The sequence below is a fragment of the Bicyclus anynana genome, chromosome 12 (genome assembly GCF_947172395.1).
Source record: "Bicyclus anynana chromosome 12, ilBicAnyn1.1, whole genome shotgun sequence".
NCBI lineage: Eukaryota > Metazoa > Arthropoda > Insecta > Lepidoptera > Nymphalidae > Bicyclus > Bicyclus anynana.
The window spans coordinates 10,644,428-10,672,033 of record NC_069094.1 but is presented as its reverse complement, the minus strand read 5'-3'; the positions used below and the strand labels follow the sequence as shown (position 1 = coordinate 10,672,033).

Genomic DNA, 27,606 nt, shown 5'->3' with positions numbered 1-27,606 from the left:
TCTACTATTAAGTCTAAAAACTGCAACTAGGCTTAAAACATGAAATGCTAATGACAAAGAAACAGTTGCATGTTTTTTTATTCTGTACCGATGTATACAAATCTATAGTGTGAGTTTCGAATTCGAATGTTTTTGTGTATAGTATCGTGTTTTTCTCTCTTTTATGTGTCAACACACTAGTCCGTTTCAAAATAAATAATACGTATAATGTCAATAGCTACGAGCCGTGATAGGCCAGTGGATATGACCTCTGCCTCCTATTCCGGAGGGTGTTGGTTCGCATTTCGAACTTTTCAGTTGTGTGCATTTTAAGCAATTAAATATCACGTGTCTCGAAACGGTGAAGGAAAAATCGTGAGGAAACCTGCATATTAGAGAATTTTCTTAATTCTCTGCGTGTGTGAAGTCTGCCAATCCGCATTGGGCCATCGTGGTGGACTATTAACCTAACCCCTTCTGAGAAGAGATTCGAGCTCAGCAGCGAGCCGAATATGGATTGATAATGATGTCAATAGAATGAGTAATATAAAGTGTATTCAGTGCAATTACAATATTATAAAAAAAAAAGTTCCTTGTCTTAATAAAAAAGGGTTTTGTAAAAGTTGTACTTGAAGTAACTTTAGTTTCTTGAAGAAAAAACGTGTAGTTAAGTAATCACACATTACTAACACATATAAGCGAATACTCTAACATTAAGTTCCAAATCGTACATTCGTACAATTCAAATATATTTATAACCACATACCTACTAGTACACTTAATTTAAGCAGGAGAATTGACAGTCTCTCTCCCTATATGCAATATCGATATACATGTATTATAACAAACAACATTTCGTATTTACCATTCACAAATTTCACAACTAACTACACACTTTAAACACTCAATTCACGGAACCATCAGTTCCTTATAGTTTGTGCGTTGATGACTGTAACGATCCATGCAGGCCATATGACAACTTGGACATTATAACGGCAAGGTATGGGTTAAGTATTCCAAGCCAAGTCGTCGGGTCGAGTCAAATCACGCGAGGCCTGCTTCGGCATCGCTCACCGAGGCCGAGGAAGCGTCCGCGGCTGGCAGGCCTCGATGGTCGTTGTCGTGGGGGGCCTCCACGCTAGGAGCGACCTCTGGCGGTTCAGGCGGCGCGGCGGCGGGCCGGACGTTGTCGAGTCGTGGTCGCGGCGAGTAGCGCGGCGTCAGCGCAATCCCCCCGACGACTGGGTGCGATTGGCGATTCCCGCCTGAAGGACGTCGTGCATCAGCCGCTCGTTCTCTTGCCGTACTGTGAACAAAGGACAGCTTAACCAGGGGGTTTAAAGATAGAAATGTTCATTTTTATGATTTTGTATGTTACCGTAAGATTGTGATCACCGTTAGGTTATAAACTGACGTAAGACTGATTTTTTTTTATTATTATTATTTACAAGATAGCTCTTGATTACAATCTCACCTGACGCTAAATCGCTTGGCGGTACGTCTTTGCCGGTAGGGTGGTAACTAGCCACGACGGAAACATTTTCAATTTAAATTTAATAAATTATTCCAAAATAAATATTATAATTTTATGTTTACATTCACACAGGAAGTAAAACTATAAGAAATTATAATGTTGTCATCAATTGTAAATTACAATGTTGTATGATTTTTTAAAAAGAGCAATTGTTGAGTTTCTTGCCGGTTTCTTCTCAGCAGAACCTGCCTTCCGAACCGGTGGTAGAATCTTTACAAATAGTCAACTGACGTGTCAAAAGTGCTTGTAAACTGAGCCTACTTGAAATAAATGATTTTTGATTTTGATTTTGATGTTTTGTGCAGTTTACAATATTCCCTTTCAATGTTCACTTTCTTATGGTGGCATATTACATCAATAGTTCAGTTCGCAGTATGTTTTACTAGAACAAACGTAACTTCATGTTCGTATGGAGTTATTAGATCATAGCGCTTGGCCGTCCATATCGATAAATTTACGACGAAACCGAAGTTTACTTTAGAACTTAAAGTAACTTGATGGTAATTGAGTTATATAAACTTTTCGTTTTCTAACACAGGTACAAACGTAATTAGAACCTGAGGAACTGTACAAGATTTATTTAGTGTAATTAGAAGAATTTATGTTGTGTAACTTGAACTTAAAGAGCAACAAAATCGACAATAACAACAAATCCTCTCGAGATATTTTGTACAAAACAATTTATAGCAAAGGTTTAATGTAAAGTGGAACGTGCGTACACATTGGTTTTGAGGATTTAAATTTTAACAATACAAAGCTGGGCACGGTTTTTAGAGATGATAGCTACGTAAGAAGGACATAAGACGTAGGCCTGTAGCCATCGATCGTAGATCGTTAGATGGGCCTCAAAGCGTCGCGGAATTATCATTGGTTTCGCACATTGAGTACGTCACCACTCGGAACACATTTCTCTTTATTTATGTTGTGGCTTGTGTTTTGAAAATGAACACGAAGGCATAAATAAGGGATTAAAATAAAAAAAAACAGTAAATATTTTTTTATGTCCACGTCCACTCACAGCATGCGCTTGTTACGTACTAAGATAAGATGTGCGTGCACGTCTTTGGGTAATGACATAAAATTGTGCGTTCTTTAGTATGGAGGGGTCCATCTAACGATTTATATCGATGTCTGTGGCCATATGACACGTTTATTCTCTTTCCACGAACGCTAACGCTTCAAAAATTAATAAAATGTATGGGAACGACTGATTCAATCGATAACTTGATCACGTGACCTGTCGATAACGAATGTCATTCTCATACATTTTTAACCGACTTGAAAAAAAGGAGTAGGTTATCAATTCGTCTGAAACTTTACTTTTTGAAGTGTTAGCGTTTGTAGAAAGAGTGAATCGACATGCCACGTGGCTACAGACCCTTGTTTGTTAAATATAACGGTGGGGTAGACTATTCATCATCACCAGCTAATTTTATTGGTATTTAGAGATAATAATAATCAGTCCTTTTCTTATTAAAGGGGATATTTCAAGGAGTGGCGTGTAGAAACCATGTGGATTTTCATCCTCCCCTAACAAGTTAGCCCGCTTCCATCTTAGATTGCATCATCACTTACCATCAGGTGAGATTGTAGTCAAGGGCTAACTTGTATAGAATAAAAAATTACAAAAATATTGGAGAAGAAATTTATATTTTGTTCATTTTGTATATGCCTACCCTACTTAAAGATCTAGTGCACGCCACTGATTTGGAGCATCCACCACACTTCTCTAATGCGGAATGGTCATTCTCTATCAGATGATTGAGACTAGGACCGACGGCTTAACGTGCTATACAAAGAGGTGGAACATAAACAACTTCCCAATTCCGGGTTGCAATTTCTTGAAAAAGAATCTCATAATTTCATAGACCGACCTCTGGGTCGGTACCGAGGTTACGTGGTCGGACCATGACCACATATAATCATTAACCATCCAAAGTCTCATAAACATTGGACCAACGAAGCAATAATTACATAAAATATTGTTTAGATTACATTAACTGTGTTAAGAAACTTATCATTAAACTCTGCTGCTGTAACCTTTATGTACCTTAATTTTACCTGGCATAAACACATTTAGGTACTTTACTTGTGTATAATAGTTATTAATTTGAGATGTTAATTTCAAAATTAATTATAAATATCTAACATCACAATTTGCCGAATTCGTAGATTTATCATCATCATCATCATATCAGCCGATGGACGTCCACTGCAGGACATAGGCCTCTTGTAGGGACTTCCAAACATCACGATACTGAGCCGCCTGCATCCAGCGAATCCCTGCGACTCGCTTGATGTCGTCAGTCCACCTGGTGGGGGGTCGGCCAACACTGCGCTTACTAGTGCGGGGTCGCCATTCCAGCACTTTGGGACCCCAACGTCCATCGGCTCTTCGCACTATGTGCCCCGCCCACTTCAGCTTCGCAACTCGTTGAGCTATGTCGGTGACTTTGGTTCTTCTGCGGATCTCCTCATTTTTGATTCGATCACGCAGAGATACTCCTAACATAGCTCGTTCCATCGCCCGCTGTGTGACTCTGAGCCTGACGTAGATTTATGCTGGAGTATAATAACAAAATCTACTTGTTGCTTTTGTACCTGTGGAGTTTATAAAATTTAATTAGTGAACCATATTTGTTATTTTTGTGTTAATTTTTTAGTGTATTTTAGTGTAAAAATTGGGACTGCTGGATGCCACACTCTAGTTAGTATCACTCACATCTAAGGGTTATTTGCACTCGTTAAATATGTATTTAGTTATTTCCTTAAACACTAAATGTTGGTTTTATATTAAAATATGTTTATATTTAAGGTGTATCTTAATATTTCTATAATTCTACGTATTTCTAGTAATTCATGCAATTTATGACCTTACTACTTATAATAATTAGTTAATTACCTTATTTACATAAATAATAATGATTAACCGACTTCCAAAAAACAGGAGGTTCTTTGTTCAGCTGTATGCTTTTTGATCTTTAGAAAGCAAGCACTTTGCACCAATTTCATGTCCTCTTTGTAGAACTATTTGAATTTTTTGAATATACTTTTATAGTTCTAATAAATAATTCTTAATTTTTAATAAAGAACTTCTTTTTATAAAGTAGGAAGATATAATATAGAAACGTATGTATATCTAATGAAAACATATGAAAACAACTCGCTCTATTTTCCTTTCAGACCAAGCAAATCGCTTGAGCTAGGAGTAGGTACATTTATAGTACAATAAGTGGGAATCGAACCCTTAAGCAGATTTGAGCTTAGACCCTTTATCATGGATCTATTCTGGCTATAAATATTAAACAAGGTCTGTTGCCAAGTTATACATTAATTTTCTTTCTACAAATGCTAACGTTATGAAAACAAAAAGAAAAATGTATTAGAATAACATATCAGCTAATAGATAACTGTATCACGTGACCTATCGATAATTAATATGATTATCATATTATTAACAACCCATGTTCACTGCTGAGCACAAGTATCCCCTTGGAATGAGAGGGTGTAGGCTAATAGTCCTCCACGCCAGTCCAATGCGTGTTAGGAGACTTCACACACGTGACAGACTGCGTGTTGGTAGAGAATTAAGAATTTTTTTACCGTTTGCGACACGTGATATTTGATTTCTTAAAATGCACATAACTGAAAAGTTGGAGGTGCCCAGGCTCGAATTCTTAATTCTCCAACCTACGCCCTGCAAATCGAAGAATCAGTCATATCCACTGGGCTATCAAGACTTTTAATGAATGTCATCCGCATAAATTTATTGCAGGGACTTCCAAACACGATTCTGAGCCGAACAAGTAAGCAGAGAAGGCAAGTTTTTTTTATTCTTTACAAGTTAGCCCTTGACTACAATCTCACCTGATGGTAAGTGATGATGCAGTCCAAGATTAGATTAGAAGCGGGCTAACTTGTTAGGAGGAGGATGAAAATCCACACCTCTTTCGGTTTCTACACGACCTACAAAAGGCCTGCAGTGGATGTCCATCGGCTGATATGATGATAATGATGATACATTTAATAGCTTTCGAAGCGTTAACGTTTGTAGAAAGAGAATTGTTGTGTGACGTGGCTACAGGTCGTGAACCTTAAAGCCGTTAATTCAATTATACTAATCTGCCCAACATTGCTTAACCATGGCAATCTGCTAATTTCCGTAGTCGGCTACGTTCATATCGCTTCAATGGGACATACTAAATTCAGCAGCCAGCACAATAACCTACGTGTGTACAATCCTTTTCAATTAGGCTGTGTTTACCTCGCAGCGTAATAATAGGCTTAAAGTTTTTTCATTAAAACGCTCTAGCAAAGGTAACTTGTTCATTTATTCGTAATTTTTCGAGCTATTGTTATAAAAAAAAGGTTTGTTTACTTAATAAGGGACTTGGTTGCGATGATTTTATTTAATAATAATTAATGTTAGACTGTTTTCGTGTTGAAAGTTCCGATTTCAGGGTATTTACGAATGTTCACATTCGCATTTGTGGATGTATTTCTTAATATTCCTAACGTAGAAAGAAATAACTGATCTGATACTCGTATTGCATGCACTTAAATAAACATTTGGATACGCTTTTGCGAATATTGGAGATGAATCCACGTTCGCAAATGCGAAAATTCGAACATGTTTTGTTAGCTCACTACTAAATTGAGATGCCGTGATAGCTCAGTGGATATGACCTCTGCCTCGGATTCCAGGGGGTGTGGGATCGAATCCGTCATGCACCTCCAATTTTTCAGTTGTGTGCATTTTTAACCGACTTCCAAAAAGGAGGAGGTTCTACGTTCGGCTGTATGTATGTTTATTTTTTGATTCCAGGGTGGTACCATTTTTTTCATGTCAGGATCTGATGATGGCATCCTGGAGAAATCGAGGGGAACTTTCGAAAATCGTAGGGACGGCTAGTGCGTTTGTTAATGTTTCCATAAGATATCTTAAACCACTACAATTTTATGAAGGTCTGGAGTTGGTCTGATGATGAAGCCGAAAAACAGACGATGGAACTCGTCAACGATTTACAGCAGGTACCTCTTGTTTGGGCTAGATTTATTTGTATTGATGAGAACTTTGCACCTAGATGGGTTGTGACCGTATTGAGGGTCTGATGATGAAGACGAAGGACAGTTAAGAGAACTCTTCAACGGTTCCCAGTAGCTACCTTGTGTTTGGACTTGATAAATTTGTATTGATGAGAACTTTCCACCTAGATGGGTTGTGACTGTATTAGGGGTCTGGTGACGAAGATGAAGGAGAGTTAAAGGAACTCCTCGACGGTTCACAGTAGCTACCTTTGTTGGGACTTTATGAATTTGTATTGCTGAGAACTTTCCACCTAGATGGGTTGTGACTGAATTAAGGGTCTGGTATTGAAGACGAAGGACAATGAAGAGAACTTCTCGAAGGTTATTAGTATCAGTTTTGGTTACACTCAGTAGGTGTGCTAACACTAAAAATTAAAAAATAAAAATTTTAATAAAAAAATTCAACCGACTTCCAACTCAAAAATTAGCCTAAACTAAAAAGCAAAAATAACATCTTACGTATGTGCTACCTTCTGATCAGTTTGAAAGCGGTGCCAATCCAGTGTCATTTTAATTTAAGCCGTTTCTGGAAGAACCACAGAAAATTTGAAATTTAAACGGCTTAAATTAAAACATCACTGGCTTGGCACCGCCTTCAAACTGATCAGAAGGTAGCACATAGGTAAGATGTTATTTTTTGCTTTTTAGTTTAGGCTAATTTTTGAGTTGAAAGTCGGTTGAATTTTTTTATTAAAATTTTTATGTATTCCTATTGTAATGTATTGTTATGGAAACTGTATTGTACATTGTTATTTTGTAACGTTTTCACATGGTTTTTAAAGTGATGGTGATAATAAGTAAGTATCCTAAAAAAATCATTACTTTGGTATTTTTAATTAAATTGTATTTTTATGTTGCGATGTATAAAAATATCCTAAGCAAGTTAACGTCGTTAATTTCGTAATATACTCGCACGAACAGGTGGATTTCCATTTATTACAATATTAACACAGATGGGCGGTAATAGGCCTAGTTCCGAGCCAGGAGTTGAAAACATTTTAATGAATTGTCCTAAGCAAACAAAATGAAGTGAAAGCCGTTGATGTAGCGAACAATTAGCGGGGGCTCTGTTGTAGCGCGTCAAATTAGTCAGAGATAACTTTGTTAGAGCGTAGACGTACTTGGAAAATGTTTTAGATTTACACTCTCTTTGTACCGTTTATCCCGTTTTGCTTTGTTGAGCTAAAATAAAAGGTGAAAATATTTTTTTTATAACAGAAATGTTGACGACCTCTGACTGACCTGGTGGGAATACTCGACCGGCAAGGCGCGAGAGGTGGTTATTTGAATAATTATGTATTTTTCAGTTTCATATAAATTCAGTTTAGGTAGGTATGCTAAGAAAATATGTTTGGTTGAGAGAAAGTGGCCACTTTACAAATTATTATTAATTCCACTCTTTATTTGTAAAAAGTGTGTTAATTATTATACAGCGTAAATTATTTTAAAAACAAAAAACCAGACTACTTAAACGTAATAAACTGAAAAAAGAAAAACAAGTATAACAATATCTATATAAAGTTCTGACGTGGAAATCAATGTAAACTTCCAAGCCCTATTTTCCCACTTTAGGGGTTGAATTTTAAAAAAATTTGATTCGTATTTTTTTCATGATTTATGAATAAATTTTTAAAACTGTAACTCTAAAAATTAAGGACTTTCTATACAAACTTTCAACCCCTATTACATCTCCTTCTTATTTTATTAATGTACAGAATGTACAAAATGTACAGAATTCGTATGATAAGTATAAATTCTAGATGGATACAAATGGTATAAGTAAAATCTCAAATTGCGAATAAATGTACAGTTTTATTATAAGTATTGCTATCTCAGCATTATAATCTCAAGTCCACCCTTCATATTTCTTTTCAAATCCATATTAGATCATCTTTCAGACCGTTCATAAGAAAATGATCCAATTTGTTTTGCCGAGTGGTTAAAACATGGTTCATTTATTTCAAGATATAGTTCTTCATTTCTTTATCCCTAGTACTGTGTTTTATACAATATATACAAGTAGAGACATTAGTTTGTGACTTCGTTTAAAATCGTGTAATATATAAAACAGTTTGTTTTAATTAAATCATAACATCTTTATATTAAGTGGCTAGTTACCTCCCTACCGACAAACACGTAACGCCAAGCGATTTAGCGTACCGGTACGATGTCGTGTAAAAAGGGATGTAGATTTTTAACAAGTTACCCCGCTTCCATCTTAGATTACATCATCACTTACCATCAGGTGAGATTGTCAAGGGATGATTGTAAAGAATAAAACTAAACAAACAAAGTTCTGGTTATGTTTAATAGATAGTTTCTGAATTCTAATCCATTGTTCTTTTTATATAATAAAATAATTAATAATACCTACTCTTATTTTCGCAGATGAGATAAAATAAATTTGTACTAATATTATAAAGCTGAAGAGTTTGTTTGTTTGTTTGATTGAACGCGCTAATCTCAGGAAGTACTGGTCCGATTTAAAAAATTCTTTCAGTGTTAGATAGACAATTTATCGAGGAAGGCTATAGGCTATATATTATTCCCGCATTTTTACGTGAACGGGAACCACGCGGGTGAAACCGCGCGGCGTCAGCTAGTTAAATATATTTACGCATTTTAAATTGAGTAACACTTCACAGGGAGTACAAGAATAGACATCTTAGAAAGTGCCGTCCAGTCCCCCTAACTAAGTCCTCATTCGCACGAAAGATTTTTTTATCGGTCGTTAAAAAAGCGTTAAATACAACAAATGCATTCCTAGCATAAGTTCACACGACAGCGTTTCTACGTGTTGCATTTTCAATTATTTTAAAAAATTATAATAATATATATAATTGTTATAGTCAAAATTGCCATTATACGTTTAACTAAACATTTTTGCGTACACTGTCTGAGCACACATCTATACTAATATTATAAAGAGGTAAAGTTTGTAAGTTTGTCACATTTTTTAAATGGGGTAATCTTCGGAACTACTGGTCCGATTCTTTTACCAGTAGAATGCTACATTATCGGGGAGTGCTATAGGCTATATTTTATATTGGTATCATATATATTAGCCGAGTTATCACAGTTTTTGTCATACAGGTCGGACTGAAAATCCTCTTAAACAGACTTATTCGCATGCGCTGCCTTAACTATGGGTAAAATTGAAATTAATGTATGGAGACTTTATGTATCTTTAAAAGTTCTACAAAAAAGTCCGCGACACCATATATCTATCTTCTATATATTAGCAGATATAGTACCTTTTGTGTTTTAAAAAATATTGATTATATATACTTAGGTTTACGTCATTATTTATACAACTAAACTTTAATCCTTATTAAAATAAATTATTTAATAATCACAAGGATATTATGGAGATAAGATTTGCCCTTCACAGTATGTTAATTACTTAAATAGTTTCGGAGATAATACAAAATTTGTAAAAGACGCAGAAATTCCGCTATATGACGCCCGGCGCTTTCATTTACGTAGTTCCCGTTCCCGTGTGAATATGGGGATCAAACATAGCCTATGACACTCGCAAATAACGTAGCTTTCTATTGGTAAAACAATTTTCCAAATCGGTCCAGTAGATCCAGAGATTACCTCCTACGACCACACGAACTTTACCTCTTTATATTATTACCATAGAAGTCTCTATTTCTCTTGGTCATACCACCACTCTCGAAGGACTGGACCGATTTTGCTAAGGGTAGGAGTAAGATAGAGAAGTTACAGGGTAGGGTAGGGTACGGGTAGGGAAGCGTAGGGGTAGTGTAGGGGTAGGGTAGGCTTGGGGCCCGGGTTTAGGGTAGTGGTAGGGTAGGGGTAGAGGTAGGGTAGTGGTAGGGTAGAGGTACGGGTAGGATAGGGAAGTGGTAGGGTAGGGGTAGGATAGGCGTGAGATAGGGGTACGGGTGGGATAGGGGATAGGAAAGGGATAGGGTACGGGGAGGGTAGGGGTAGGATGGGGGTAGGGTGTAGGTAAGGTAGGGGTAGGGTAGGGGTAGGGTAGGGGTAGTGGTAGGGTAGGGGTAGGGTAGAGTAGGGTAGTAGGGTAGGGGTAGTAGTAAAGTTGACATCGAAATTTACGCGGACGAAGTCGCGGGCGTCCGCTAGTTTTAAATATAGATAAATTTGTATTAGCCTAGATGAGCGGAATTCCACAATTTCGTTACGGTATTTATTCTTTTACAAATTCGCGTTAATCGTGGATTCTTGGAACCTATGTTCTGCTCCAATGTCGAATTTACCTCTATCTTTCAGAAAATCGGTATAGCGTCTCATTCGTGAAAAGGTACGAGTACTTTCGAATTTATAATAATAATTATAGTAAGTCTCAAGTAATATTAGTTCTAAAGTTAGCATTTACTGTGAATCATTATACAGTTTTCGGAAAAAAATCATCTCTACTTGGTATTATGACTAAAATTCCTTATTAGACCTTATTTCATTTTCTTTCTTTCTCTCATGTTTTCTTCTTTTTAACCGACTTCCAAAAAGGAGGAGGTTCTACGTTCGGCTGTATGTATGTTTATTTTTTCAGTTAATAATACTAGTGTGTATGTTCTTTATTTGTGATATTTAAGTTATCTTTTATTTACTGTTATTCTTTATTTCATGCTGTGTTTATTTGTAAGTAATCACTACACCTATAGTGATTTATAATTTAGTTACGTTTTATTATTTAAGTGATTGTAAATAAACCTAATAAATAAATAAATAAAGTCTCGATGGATCGGTATTACTTTCAGCATCTAAACAGTAACCCCTTAATATAATTAAATGAATAATGGTTTTATTACCATTATGGACTATAACTGTTTAATCAGACCGTCTATTTTGATTATAACGATTATTACCGGCTATTGGCTAAACTCCAATCTGTTATAGATTTATTGCTTACGTATATAATATAGTGAGTATTTGTAATTCGAGTGACTTTTAAACTGCTGTTTGTTAATAGCCCAAGATCCGTGGAATAATTTTACAATTGATTACTATCAATCTGGTAGCTAACTGGGTTACCAGGTAATACAAATTTTTGAGCGACGGAACGAGATAATGTTCTACGCAATTTGTAGGACATTGTGGCTGTTTAGTTGTATAACTATTACTTAAGCAACAGTAAAAAAACAGCTGGTTACTAACAACTTTTAATTACCTTGTTATTGATACGAGTTGCGAGGACGGGAGTTTGCCATAAGTTGTTACTAAACAGATGTTTTTTACTGTTGCTTAAGTAATAGTTATACAACTTAACAGCCACAAATAGCGTGATACAATATCTCGTTCCGAGGCTCAGAATTTTTTATTACCTGGTAATCCAGTTAGCTACCAGAATCAAGAATTTTCGTTAATAAAAAAGTTGAGCGTCTCATCTAGATGAACCCATTGTCGGATCCTGGGCAAGACGCAAGTAGTTTAAAGAAAGAAAAAATTATTAAAATTAAATCGATAAAATTGTAAAGAGGACAATGGAATCGCAATTTCTTAAAGTAGTATTATTATAGTAATTCTATTAATATGTCTATTTGTAAGTTTATTTTTTTTTTTAAATCAAATAGATGTGTCAAATATATAAATAAGGCAAGCAAACTCCACTTGCCACTTGCTTGCCACTGATTCAGACACGCCTGAATAGACGGTTTGCGGTATCTAGCTAAATATAGCTCCACGTATATCTTCTTACTATATAAAAATAAGTCGGGTTTTCCTTTCTCACGCTATAACTCCAGAACGCACGAACCGATTTCCACGGTTTTGCATTCGTTGGAAAGGTCTCAGGCTCCGTGAGGTTTATAGCAAAGAAAATTCAGGAAAAATTTCAACGTAAGGTAGAGGTAGGGTAGGGTACGGGTAGGGTAGGGGTAGGGTATGTGTAGGGTAGGGGTAGGGTAGGGGTAGGGGTAGGGTAGGGGTAGGGTAGGGTAGGGTACGGGTAGGGTAGGGTAGGGTAGGGGTAGGTTTAGGGTAGGGTAGGGGCAGGGTAGGGTAGGGTAGGGTAGGGTAGGGTAGGGGTAGGGTAGGGGTAGGGTGGGGGTAGGGTAGGGTAGGGGTAGGGTAGGGTAGAGGTATTTGAAAGTTTACATCGAGTTTCACGCGAACGAAGTCGCGGGCATCCGCTAGTCGAGTTATATTACCTGTCTAAATTATTTTCACGGTCTCTAAAGAAGCAAATTTGGCGTGTTAACATTTAATTAGGTGAATAAGTTATAAAGCCCGTGGGCGTTCGCCTTCGCTTATTAGTTGCGAAGATCGCAACACAACTGTTTTACCTAAAAGTTTTCATAAGTTAGTTTACGTATAACTAAGTACCTTTTAAGTTATAAAAAGTATTTGGTAAAAGGTAAGTACATACCTCGTTCTAATATACTGGCTTAGTCATGTTCTTATTAAGGATCGTAAACTGCACATTCGTTTCTTATTATGAAACGAAAAATGAAAAATTTACCTCTTTGGAATAATGCTAAAACTTTTTTGTGAAAATATCTTGGTAATTCCTTTTTCTATATAAAAAAGCCTTCGGGTAAACTAATATTGAAAAAGGTCATCATCATTAACAATCCACACCTATTTAGCTCACTGTTGTACAAGAGTCTCCTCTCAGAATGAGAGAAGTTAGATTAATAGTCCACCACGCTGGCCCAATGCGGATTGGCAGACTTTACACACGTAAAGAATTAAGAAAATTCTCAGGTATGCTGGTTTCATTACGATTTTTCCTTCACTGTTTGAGACACGTGATATTTAATGTCTTAGTTGGTCCCGTGATTAGTTAATAGTCAAAATATCTTAAGAGCGCGCAGCGCGTTGGTACGATATGGATGAAATTCGAAGCGCAAACGAGACGCCGAAACCGAAACCGCCAAAACCATTTTTACCTAATTGCATGTAAATTAAACAACATAACGAAAAACAAAATGGCCATGTTCAAGATATATACCTAATTTTCTATACAAAACAAAAATTTAAGAAAATAAGTTTGCTTTTCCTGAGATTGAAAGCAAAGTTTTACAAATTGTGTATTTTGTATAGTCATAACGAAGCTTATACTTTGAAATATCATTTACCCAAATATCAGGCTCCTAACTTTTCTAGAATCTGAGATCCAGAACCATTTGTAACCACCAAATTACATATTGCACACTCTTAAAGATAGGAGTACAACGTACGTAAAGGATTTTCTCTCGTATCATAAACTTGAGTAAAGTAACGCCTGCTTCTATTCAATAAATAAAATCTTCCGATAGTCCGTGGAATTTATATGAACTTTTCATTTGAATGGAGATTTTCATTCGTTACAAATTGCCTGCTCACTTGAGCTATCACCCTATAAATAGCACGTACTTAAACATTCCTCTTCACTTTATTCAAAAGTCGGCTACGAGAATGTAATATTAGCTGATTCTACGGAAATTTCCAAGAAAATGAATTGATTTTAGAAATTTAAATGACTATAGATTGGATTACTTTCCTGGTCTAGTGGTGAAGTTATGTAGTTTTTTATTATGAAGTTCAGGGTTATCATCATTAACAAACCAATGATTTAGCTCACTGTTGAGCACGGGTCTCCTCTCATTCTGAGAGGAGACCCGAGATTGGCAGAGCTCGCATACGTAGAAAATTTACAAACTTTAGAAAACTGCAGGTATGCAGGTTTCCTCACGATGTTTTTTTGCTTTACCGTTTCAGATACGTGATATTTAATTTCCTGAAACGCACATAACTGAAAAGTATCGATACGATCGGTGTGAAAATGAGTATGAAATAAGTTTATTTTCCCTGGTGAAGATTCTAATGGAGTAATTTATGAAAATATACAAGATTTTGTAGTACATTTTTCATTTATGTATCGTTATAAAAAGTGAGTCTAATTTCGGACATCTCTTTTACCAAGTAAATGATAGTAGACGTTTGAAAGGAATTTTTAAAGATCAGGGGTGCAATTGCGCTATTTTACACTCATCGACGAACTTTTCGCCTTTAACAATCTTATCGACAAAGATGTCAAAATCAAAATGTCAGTAACAATGAAGTTGCCATGGAAACGAACGATGTCACAGCTCTGTAACTTAACAGATTGCAAGGGCTGTTCGTGTTTTTACTCGACTGCAAGAAGGGTTTTGTTTTTCGTGCGTATATTGTATGTACGCTGAACGGATTTACGTAATTAAAATATCGTTAGATTCGTATCAATAACCCAAATGTTCTTATATAGTTGAAGTTCAAAGAAAACCAACACGACTGTGAGATGTTATAGACTCGAGGTGAAAAAAAATGTTTTTTTCGAATATTGCGGTATAGGTCAATCGTCAAGGGTTAATCAAGAGGATTTCAAAATGGCATGTCATGGCCATTAAAAAACCTACAATTAGAAAAACGTTATTTTTTAATCGCTATACCAAATATGCGAGGCGGATGACTAGAGGTGCGAACAGGTTAGGCAGTCGGCTTTTTTATGTTTTTAATTGTTACCTTGTTACCATTAAGTGTTGGTAAATTTTAGATTTCACTGCAAAATCTAAAGATTGACCAAAGATAGAGTTTTATACAATTATATTGTATGAAATAATAAATTTTATAAAATAAACCATATTATACCTAATTTGTTTGAGACTGTTTTTTGGTAAGAAGACGAGGTTAAAGAAACCACCTCGCAAACTTTAAGCTTTAATCCAACACCCCATTTAATTGTTTACGCGCTCTCTCTTTAAAATTCCAAACAAGTTAGCAAATTGTTTCAACTTTTAAAGCTTTAAAAGATTCATTTAACTTAGAAGTTTTGCTTTTTATGTATAGGTATGTAACCTAAAATATTTAAAAGAGACGGACTTTCTTGGGTTACAAAAAAAAAATTAAATAACCTTTATTTTATAACTAGCCGCCGTCCCGCGGTTTCACCTGCGTATTTCTCTATGCCTAAGATACTCACAAATAACGTGGCTTTCCAGTGCTAAATGAATTATCAAAATTATTACAGAGATTGCCTACAATACCATAAACTTTACCTCTTTATAATATTTGTATATAGATAAATCAAAATCACCAAAAATAATGAGAACTCACAGTTGTTAATATTTTTTGAAATGTGCGGTTTTTGCTGAAAAAGTACATTTTCTATTATATGTTCTTGCCCATATCTTGATTATGCAAAAGTTAACCAAACTGAAATCAGCATAAATTTTGATATTATTATTCATTAAATGACACTAATTTGGCTATTATGTAAGAAAAATGGTTCATGGTCCAGCTATGTTCGAATAACTATAAATAGTTAAAAAAAACTAAAAAACACGCCTTTAGCTTGCACAAAAAAATACAAAATTAGATTGAAGTCACGTGACTTCTTTTTCCAATTCCTGTAAGCAAACCCTTTCATTTGATAAAGAGCCAGTCCGTTATCTTGGGGAGGCCGCCATATTGGATTTGGAATGACGTTTCTTAGCTAGTCATGTATTGTCATGAGAACTAAATTAACTAAGCTAAATTTCATCCCAATCGATTCGATTTTATTACATACATAGTTACAAGTGATTGGAGAGGCCGTCATATTGGATTTGTAATGACGTTTCTTAGCTAGTCACGTATTGTCATCAGAACTCAAAGCGTGTGCAAAATTTCATCCTGATCGAAGACCGTGAAGTGGGTCAAATTAAGATTCCAAGATTTGATTTTCTTACATAAATAGTTACAAGTGAAGTTATGCGTGTTAAAAATGGTCGGTCTCTATTCTGATTTCGTTTACCTATGTAAATCTATTTTTATATTTTAAAGTACGATGCAACAAAGTCCGGAACAAACAAAAGAAAGGCATAATTATAAAAGCTTTGTAGTAAAAGGCTGAAAGGCGGAAGCACGTACCTATAACTTTTCGCTGTGAACATTACTTTAAAACACGACTCAAAAACTGATCCAATCTTACTTTTTGCAACCCAAGGATGAAAAGATACTACGAGTATAACCTGCCCAGTAGTATGAACAATAATTGTAGCAAGTTTCGTTAAAATCCGTCGAGTAGTTTTTGTTTCTATAACGAACATTCAGACAGACAAAAATTTAACTGATTGCATTTTTGGCATCAGTATCGATCGCTAATCACACTCTGACAGTTATTTTGGAAATATATTTCATGTACAGAATTGACTGTACAAATTTATTATAAGTGTATATGTATAGATAGATACCACTTTTTCAATCTTTGCAAGTTGTGTTAAAATTTCTGTACCCTTTCACGATGAATAATGGACAGACGAGGATGAAAACCTTTTAGTCGGAGCAAGCGACAGTTCGGTATTGTAGCGAGGGTACTTTGAGATACTTTACCACACAGGTATTTGTCCCCGTGCGGGGTAACTCGCTAATTTTGGGGGTAATGAAACTCATTTGCATTTATATTATTTTGCTGAAGTTTTACATACTCGTTGCTACGACTTTTTAATTAATGTAAAACAAAATATTGTCCGCCCTCACTCGAAGACCGGTCCGAATAAATTCGTTGGATGATTTTGAAGTTAATGTAAATAATAGGACAAAAATTAGCAGAACCCCGTGTTTTAACAGTGTAATTCCCACTCCCGTGGGAATACTGGGATGAAATATAGCCTGTGTTACTACCTGAAATGTAGCTTTCTATTGGTTAAAGAATATTGTAAATCGACCAGTAGTTCTTGAATTTATTCGTTACATATAAAAATATAAATATTTTCTCTTTATAAAATTAGTAGGTATAGGATACTTGTTCTTAAACTTACAAACTTCGTGAGGAAACCTGCGTACCAGAGAATTTCCTTAATTCTATGCGTGTGTGAAGTCTGCCAATCCGCATTGGGCCAGCGTGGTGGACTATTGGCCTAAGCCCTTTCATTCTGAGAGGAGACTCGAGCTCAGCAGTGAGCCGTATATGGGTTGATAACGACAAAGTCAAATTACAAGAAATCTTGCATGAGATCGTCATTTTTCATGAGATCGTCGTTTATAGAAATATTTTCAGTCAGTCACATGCGAATCAACCACAGGGTCTATTTACTCATAGCATTGGCTTAATTGTCACAAGCGGGACACAAATATGTACGTACTCTTATCAATCAATAGTTGGATGGTTGTATGGTTGGATGTTTATTATTCAATCAAGCTAGAACCTGAATTTGCTGAATGAATTTGAATACAATTTAGCACAGATGTAGATTATAATCTGGAATAACACGCAGGCTGCCTTTTATTCCGTATTCCCAGATGCACGTGATCGACGCGAGTGAAATTCGGGACACAGCTAGTATTAAGGTAGAACCTGAATTTGATTAACGGATTTCAATCAAATTTGGCACAAAGATGGATTAGGTATAATCTGAAATAGCAGGTGGACTTTTTATCCTATATTTTTCAGATTATAGGGTCTAAGCGACTTAAATCGCTAGCCAATAGCCACAGATGATGAGATAGAACTCAGAACACAAAGAGCGCTAAAGATAAAATATCTGTGAGGTAGAATCTGAATTTGCTGAGTGGATTTGTATACTAAATTGGCTACAGAGATTAGATTATAATCTGGACTAGCACATGTAATGCTTTTTATCCCATATATATTACTCATTCTATTGACAATCATCATCCTCATCATTAACAACCCATATTCGGCTCACTTTTGAGCACGCGTCTCCTCTCAGAATGAGAAAGGTTAGGTCATTAGTCCATCTCCATGTTCAAACGCGTAGTGGCAGACTTCACATACTCACACATCATCTTCACATTCAGAGTCTCTAGTTGATTTAAGAGAATTCTTAGGTATGCAGGTTTCATCACAATGTTTTTCCGTTTGAGACACTTGATATTTAATTTCTTAAAATGCACTTATTTGAATAGTTAGAGGTGCATGCCCCGTACTGGATTCGAACTTACGCCCTGTCAAATCTCAAACGCAGTGATCATATCCACTGGGCTATCACGAGTCAAATCTCATCACTACACAATTAACCCTCATTCGCACGAGAGTTTTTTTAACGTCCATTAAAAAAGCTCTCGTGCGAATGAGGGCTTAGTGATGAGGTAATGACAATAATCATTTGTCCAATAACCTGTCACCAGGCGTACGTGTTTCCATCCAAAGCGATTAATCTTTTAATGCTGACGACAAATCAATTACTCTGCTGGAGCCGACACGTCGCCACCCATTTTCCGAATGATGAAATTAATACACAAACGAAGCAGTCATGTCGGACCATTTAATAAGTACTTACCCGCAAATCCAATTCCACGAATGACTTGACTCTTTGTAGTAGTAGACTTGACTCATGTAGATTATTTATGGGAAATATCAAATCTTTGCCTGCTATTGTAGACAAAGATTTGATACTTAGGTTCTTATACGATACTAGGACAGTTACTTTTGCCTTTTTCTATTTTACTTGACTTTAAAAATATGTAGTCTGATCGACATCTTTAAAAACGTGTTAATTAAGTCTAGTAGTCAAATCAGTTGTTACGATCTTTCGGGTTCAGAATTTAACTTTCCGCATAAAACTATACCCGATTACAAATAAGATCGAAATCTTATTTGTAATCGGGTATTAATTTGTATTAAAGTTTTTATTATTTTGCTCTCCAACTATGCTTCATTCAACCCATTTCTTATTCCATTACATTTTGTATTACAAAATTTCCTCTTCTATAAGAATCATATTGTAAAAAACTATCTAAGTAATAAATATTTTTTGAGTTATTTTCATTAAGGTCACTTTTCTCAATATTTGGGTTTGGGGAGGCCTTTTAGTAGTTTTTCAGTTACAGCATATTTGGCACTTTGCCTTTTAATGGATCAGATGACGTGTATTCCTTATAAATATTTTATTTATTTTAAATTTAATATACTGTTATAGTATTTAGAGAGCCGTGATAGCCCAGAGGATATGATTCGGGCGTAGGTTCGAATCCGATCCGGGGCACGCACGTCTAACTTTACAGTTATGTGCATTTTATGAAATTAAATATCACGTGTCTCAAATGGTAAAGGAAAAACATGGCGAAGAAACCTGCATACTAGAGAATTTTCTTAATTCTCTACGAGTGTGAAGTCTGCCAATCCGCATTGGGTCAGCGTGGTGGACTATTGGCCTAACACCTCCTATTCCGAGAAGTGACTCGAGAAGAGAGCCGAATATAGGTAGATAACGATAGCATTTATATAGACAGTCGTGAATAGACAAACTTTCAAATCAAAACGCTTTCGCACATACAAGTATCTTAACGGCTTTCCATCTCAGCGTACGCTTTTATTTGTGTCAGATTTTCCACGTATTCCCCGAGCTATCAGTATATAAATAGCTCAGCTGCACATTGCTCTTCACTTCATTCAAAGCTCAACGTTGAGAATGTAATATAAAGTGGGATGAAGCAGTTGCAATATGGATGCCTCGTGTGAGGTTTAGAAACAAGTTTCGAACAAACAAGTACCTGCGCTAACCGTAGGCTAAGCTGAGTTTCATAAAAAATAATTACATACTATGAGTTTAATTATAATTGTTAGTTTTTTTAACTATTCAGCAACGTAAAGTTTTTTTCATTTGCCGCGTCCGTTTGAGTCTGTTAAATAAAATCACATGCGTATAAAATAACATTTAAAAAAGTAGTAGCTTAAATAGATAAATATACAATAAGTCTTTTTGTTGCTCTACTCAGCGTGACTTATTTTGTATTGTTTAATCACACTAATCCTACTAATATTATAAACGCGAAAATTTGTATGGATGTTTGGACGTTTGTTACTCTATAACGCCGCTACTACTGAAGCGATTTGGCTGAAACTCGGAATTGAAAATAGATTTTACATTGGATTAACACATAGACTACATTTTATCCCGAAAAAATCCATAGCTTCCCGAGATTTGCGAAAACTGATGATTTTGATGATATGAATGTTTGTTGCTCTTTCACGTCTCGACTACTGAACCGAATTAGCTGAAATTTGGTATTGAGATATATGATAGCCTGGATTAACACATAGGCTACTTTTATCCCGGAAAAATCCATGGTTTTCTGATCTGAATTCCACGCAGAAGAAGTCGCGGGCGTCCGCTAGTCTTTAATAAAAATAATAATCGACTTTCGACGATTATAATTCAAAAACTAAGAGCTGTGATTTTTGAAGAAACGGTAATTTGAAATGAAATAAATGGGCGGATATTAATCCTATCTTCGGAAGTTCGACTTTATTACTAAAACATTTATATTTATATATCCTCGTGTCTAACACTTCACTCCATAATGTGTCTCGTATTTGATAATAACAGGCGCACATATAAATAAAAGCTTTTATTCTTCGTTAAGCTGATACGTACGTGCTTCATAAAGTTATTAACTTCTTTCCTAACTCCTTTGGTTGCTGTTTCTTTTGCAACGGATTTATTCTTTCTAGAGCTGTTGTTTGTGTTTCTTCGGTTAAAAAGTGAATACATAATAGATTTTATTCATTGAATACAAACATCTCGTTTAAGTTAGCCAGGTAACTTGTTGATAGAAAATAGAACTTAAGATTTCATTTTAATAATCTATCCCTAATTTGATTTCAAAATATGTTAATAAACAAAAGAGAATAAAAAATTTAAACGTACTTATACTTTATCTTATACTTGGCTCAGTATCGTGATGTTTGGAAGTCCCTACAAAAGGCCTATGTCCAGCAGTGGACGTCCATCGGCTGATATGATGATACTTTATCCCTTTAGTTCAATATGCACGGGAAAAATTGTATAGGAGTGAGCTTCATGAGTCACTGAAATTTTCATTCTTCTAAGAATTTTTCAGATGAAATTCTCAGTTCGAAGTTGCGAGTTAGTGACATTATCACTCTAAGCCCAGCAACCCGCATTGGGCCAGCATCGTGGGTTTAAGTTCCATTTTCCCTCTCCTATAAGGAGAGAGCACTGGCGGGAGCTGGAGGAGGCCTTTGCAATGAGGCACAATGAAATTAGGGACATAATTTAATTGTACAAAATCTTCATTAATAAAGGCTATTTTATTTTATTTATTTATTTATTTATAAGGAGAGCGGCATGGACCTGTAAAATAGGCTGATAACGACGAACGCACGCGACTTTCGGTTTCTTAAATAACCTATTTCTTATGCCAAAAAGGATTCTTATGCCTACTTTTTCTTTACCCTTGAAAAAGTGTGAAAAATATGACATTACACATTTTTATAATATCAGTTATGTTTACAAATACCATCAATATTTACGTATTATCAAAGTCAGAAGTACTATGAATGGATTGTCCAAATCATTTGTTAGGAGAGTTTGAATAGCCCAATCTCAGAAGAAACTAAAGCTTAGGAAGTAAACGCAAAACAATGCAACAGGAAAGACTAGTAAAAGGAAAACAGTAAAGAGGGTGGGGCTCAGATGAATCCCCAGTCGACACTAGTAAATGTCGGTCATAGTGTAATTAAAATAACGGTGGCCGGCCAAATACGGGATACAATAAAAAACAGAGTCCGGTAAACTGCCGGGCAATTGCTTTGATAAAAAGGTCGAGTGACACCATTTCTCTTTAGACGCTTTGCGCAATTCACCTTTCTTAGTGTCAGTCTTAATCTTGAGATCAAAACGTGGTCAGACATGTTGCCACGAATGGCGTTGAAAAAAAGAACGTAATAAGTTTTTACTTTTATGATTTGTGCAGTATAGTGATGTATAGTATAGTAAATTTCAAAAAAACTTAGACGTTTTTACGAAAGCAAAGCTGTTGATCGGTTATCTTGGTTCGTTCGTTCGTTATCAACCCATATTCGGCTCACTGCTGAGCTCGAGTCTCCTCTCAGAATGAGAGGGGTTAGGCCAATAGTCCACCACGCTGGCTCAATGCGGATTGGCAGACTTCAGACACATAGAGAATTAAGAAAATTCTCTGGTATGCAGGTTTCCTCACGATGTTTTCGTTCACCATTTGAGACACGTGATATTTAATTTCTTAAAATGTACACAACTGAGAAGTTGGAGGTGCATGCCCGGACCGGATTCAAACCTATACCCTCCGGAATCGGAGGCAGAGGTCTTATCCACTGGGCTATCACGGCTACACGGTTATCTTGGTTAGTTCAATGATATTAGAGGTGGAATAGCTCAAGGCATATTGAACGTTGGCCTTGAAAAACGTAAGATACCGGTTGTACCATAATTTATCAGTGCCAGAAGGGAAGAGTTAGGAAACAAGAATATGTCACTAGCAGAAATCACTTATAGAGATGAGTGTTTCCTTACCCACTGTTTTTCGATTTACTTTTATGTGTCACTGGTACTAAATAGATAATAAAAAAAAAACAAAAAAAGTGTGTGTCAGCTATGCTACGCACGAATGGAGTTTACTCATTCAGAACCACCTAAGGAGGATTCCTAAGGAGTAAATTCCAAAAAGGAATTAAGAAATTTAAAAGGAAGTGGTAAAATGTCGCATATGAACAGAGGAATTCGCAGGGCATTCAAGGAACACCTGTTAAGTGCCGCTCTGTGGCCTGTACCTGAGGCGTAGGCGTAGGTGTCAAGCCTCATGAGCTAAGTAATTACACCGACAACCATGCTCTACTGGCAACGACATACATTGTACCTACGGTACATAGACTAGATGATCACCGTCATTCGCACGGCTCACGGAACTGACAGAAGATTATATGAAAACCTGTCATAATATAGTTGCTCCATATATGTATACTGTGTCTCCGCTTAGCATTAGGAACAACTTTTATGCACCGTTTTCATGAAACATAAATGCAGTCTACACAATATAATGTCGTTGTCTACTGGAATACGACAATGTAAACTTATAGAGACGTCATTCAGTCTTTTGTCTGTTTAAAGTGCAATGATTTTATTATTTATTTTTTCTAAAGAATAAACGTAAATCAAAAGTTAAACGTATACCGTATTCTTTTAATTCATAGAGCGTGGGGAATGCGTGATATTTAAAAATGGACTTTATTTGGATACGATAATTTATAAAATAAATTATCGTATCCAAATATTTATAATATAAAAATTTTTTATTAGATAATAAATACTACAACAATCGTATCAGTAGCGAATTCAAAACTCACTGAGTAGTAAATCCGCAATGTTTTGCCAATTCAGTAAAGTGATACTGATTTATTATGAGAAAACATAATTATTTATTTGAGAAGATTGGGGTTTTCCTCGGGTCCTTTGAGTTTCACTTTAGATTTAATAGCGAGAAAAGATATTTATGTTTCGGTTTGAAAAGGGTTGGTCGATGTCTCTTCCCGCAGATGTAAATTGGGGAGGACGGGGCGATCCATTGATTCGCTTTGACAAAAGATCAATTCAGCTTTCTACGAATATTAATGAGGGGATGGGGCATACAAACCAGATAATAAACTAAGTCAAGAGGGAGACCTAAACTAAAAATAACCGCTACACAATACAAATACATGTAGGTAACAACTAGCTGACGCTGCGCGGTTTTACCTGCGTGGTTCCCATTTCCGAAGAAATACGCGTATAATATATAGCCTATAGCCTTCCTCGATAAATGGGCTATCTAACACTGAAAGAATTTTTCAAATCGTACCAGTAGTTCTTGAGATTAGCGTGTTCAAACAAACAAACTCTTCAGCTTTATAATATTACTATAGATATAGGTACGACCAAAGTAGGTACCTACTCGTATCAGTGACATTGGTCCTGTTTTGGTACATGACCGTTGGTAGATACATCATGCGGTACTTCTATTCATCATCATCATCATCATAATAGCCGTTAAACGTCTACTGCAGGACATAGACCTTTTGTAGGGATTTCCAAACATCAGGATCCTGAGCCCCCTGCACTGAGCGAATCCCCGCGACTCGGGACCTGGCTGGGAGTCGACTAACACTGCGTTATCTAGTGCGGAGTCACCATTCCAGCACCTTAGGACCCCAACGTCCATCGGCTCTTCGAACTACGAGTATGTGCCCGGCATTACCACTTCAGCTTCGTGACTCGTTGAGCTATGTCAGTGACTTTGGTTCTTCTGCGGATCTCCTTATTTCTTTCGATCACGCAGAGCTACTCCGATCGTATCTTTTTCTGCTGTCTCGGCTGTGTGATTCTAAGTACTTTTAATACATTTTTAAATTTAATGACTTTGCCTCCTCCAAAAAAGTTTAGATTACAAAAATAAATTATAAGTGTTGGCGCTCATAAAACGATAGTGGTTTAAGTTTTCTTGAAAGAAAATATTGAAAGTAAGATAAAAGAAACAATAAATAAATAAGAAGGAAATAATAAACCTACATAGCAATTAATAAAGATTAAAATAATTTATATAATGGAGAAATATTACTTGGCTTTTCAAACCTCATTACTTGCGGCCTCATTAGTGTTCCTACCTACATTCAAGTTATATTATTACCTTATATTTTATTCGTCTTTGAAAAAAATACTAGTTAGTCCTTGATTGCGATCTCACCTGATGTTAAGTGACGACGAGCTGGGAATTGAACCCAAAACATGTGTTGTATGCTTGCATAGCGTCACCAAAATTTAATGGGTTTACGCATCTCTGTTGTTTTACTAATAGCGTTCAATAACAAAATTTGACGTATTTACAACGTAAAATTATTAATTCAAATTCAAAATTCATTTTTTTCAAATATGCTTTTTCAAAATTAAAGTTACGAGGAGGTTGTACAAAAGTCTATACTTATAAATTTTTTATCTCAAATCAGATCTCCACGAAAAAGTACTTTTTCTCGGTATTTTTCACCTTCATTTTATTAATATAAAGCATAAGAATCCCATCAAAAGAAAAGCCAGACTTCATACTAAGAAAAGACGGAGATAAATGAAAAAAAAAATCCAATACTTATGTATATTTTAATCCTCTCAAAACTATTCAACAAACATTTAATCAACGGAGAAAATTCTCAAGAGATTTAAAATATCAAAGTACCCACCCACCCTAAACAGACAAAAGTTTCTTCAAAGTTCTAAATTTTCTAAGAAAATCGTTTTAAAGTATTTTTGTTAACTTTCCTTTTTCACTTCAGAATGTAATCTTAGTCAAGATCTTATAGTGCGGCAGTATAAATTCTATTATTATTATTATTATTATTATATGTTAATTTATACAATTAACAACAAACAATTAAATTGAAAAAATATTCCAGGGATTTTTTTTGTTATTCTTTACAAGTTAACCCTTGACTGCAATCTCACCTGAAAGTAAGTGATGATGCAGTCTAAGATGAAAGCGGGCTAACTTGTTAAGAGGAGGATGAAATCTACACCCCTTTTCGGTTTCTACACGACATTGTACCGGAACGCTAAATCGCTTGGCGGTACGTCTTTGTCGGTACGGTGGTAACTAGCCACAGCCGAAGCCTCCCACCAGCCAGACCTGGACCAATTAAGAAAATCTCAATGGGCCCAGCCGGGGATCGAACCCAGGACCTCCGTTTAGTAAATCCACCGCGCATACCACTGCGCCACGGAGGCGGGATTACTACAAGTACCTGTATAATATGTGATTTGTTCCAAATATATATCTTATTATGTACTCATATATAATTATACTTATTATTATAGTATGTACTAGCAGATGCCCGCGACTTCTTTCGCGTGAAAATCGATGTACACTTTGACTCCTTCGGCTGGCGAATAATAAAGTGCGCGGCCGGAGGCCGTTTCGCTGAACTGATACAGAAGGGAGTTATTGTTGATACGGCGTGAATTGTGATGAGTTTCCTGACTCTGTAACCCCGACCACCGGTTGCTTGGGCACTCAAACATCCCGCAGCGGGAGGGTTGATTTTTTTTATAAAATTTAAAAAGAGGAGAAATAAATAAATGAGAGAAAAGGTATAAAAATTTATAGCCATAAATTGTCACGTATACGATATAGAAGCAACCCACCAAAATGTAATATAAAAGCACCTTTAATGGCAGTATAACGTATGGCCTTACAAGTTTGAAAGTAATGGACCGTTTCCTGTTCCCATTCCTCTTATCGAAAGGTTTCGAGGAATTTATTGTAGTACTGTATCGTGTATGTGTAGGTAAATTTCATTTCGCAACGGTTTTGAGTTGAGGAGGTATTGATTAATCAGATCAATATGTGACTTCCTATGGAAACAATTTAATGTGGAATCCAAGTTTTAGTATAAGAATACGTGAAAATGTGTTTTAGACTATCCTATATTTTTATCACTTTATGATTATTCACTTGTGAGTAAAAACATTAAATATTAGTTAGATATCATAGTTAAAACATTATACAAAACATATTTTTGATTATCAAATTAGTAAATCAAACTTTGCTTTTAAATTAAAATTTATCATCTGTATTTATAGGTATATTATATACCTATAGCTTTTGCAGATGTAAACAATATTTAGTTCAATATTTATGCAGTACTTTCGGGGCCTATTCATCACAAACAAACAATCAAATCTTTTCTCTTTATATTATTAGTATAGATAGTATAGATAAACATTGATAGCTGTTGGAACGTAAGGCTTAATGAAATGGAATAATTATTTATTGTTAACTGTTCACTCATAGACCGGAGAGGTTTACAAAATAATAAATACCAATTAGGATGAACCCCCAGAATTAGCCAAAATCTAAAACCGCGATGTAGGTAAGTAATTTTGTATAGAAATAGTCACTTTAAATTACTCTAACATACAGTCTAAAGTAATTTTTATAATGATTCTATAGCACGCCTACGTCTGTCGGCTCAGTTAGCCTTTCAATATTTAAATAAACGACGCGATAAAAATCTGTACCTTATTTTTTAAACAACGTTGTGGTTATATAAAACGCTGAAGGTTTTTAACGTGAACAATGGAAAAACTGATAAGGATAATTAAAAAGCTCTCCCGTCTGACATCGGCCGTGTCTAGGTACTTGGGTGACTAAGATCATTGGCCGGGTTTATGGTGATACAGCCATTGAGTTACTATGCACTAGGGATTAGAGAAGACACCTGTTATCACTACTGTGACCCGTTCAACTGCGGC

At 35.8% G+C, this 27,606-nt stretch overlaps 1 protein-coding gene and 1 long non-coding RNA gene across 4 annotated transcripts in view; both read right to left on the bottom strand.

Annotated features, from left to right (window-relative positions):
* Positions 1–671: 671 nt before the first annotated feature.
* LOC112056914 (uncharacterized) overlaps positions 672–27,606 on the bottom strand; it is a 129,566-nt gene continuing 102,631 nt past the window's right edge. For all 3 annotated transcript variants that reach the window (XM_052884570.1, XM_052884571.1, XM_052884569.1), the window contains one exon: positions 672–1,285. In XM_052884570.1, the coding sequence (XP_052740530.1) occupies positions 1,200–1,285 (86 nt within the window). In that variant the 3' untranslated portion in view covers positions 672–1,199. The remainder of the gene's footprint in view (positions 1,286–27,606) is intronic.
* LOC128198543 (uncharacterized) lies at positions 6,628–7,042 on the bottom strand. The gene is made up of 2 exons (XR_008251301.1): positions 6,853–7,042; positions 6,628–6,723 (listed from the first exon to the last, which is right to left on the bottom strand). It is a non-coding gene; the product is annotated as an uncharacterized LOC128198543 (long non-coding RNA).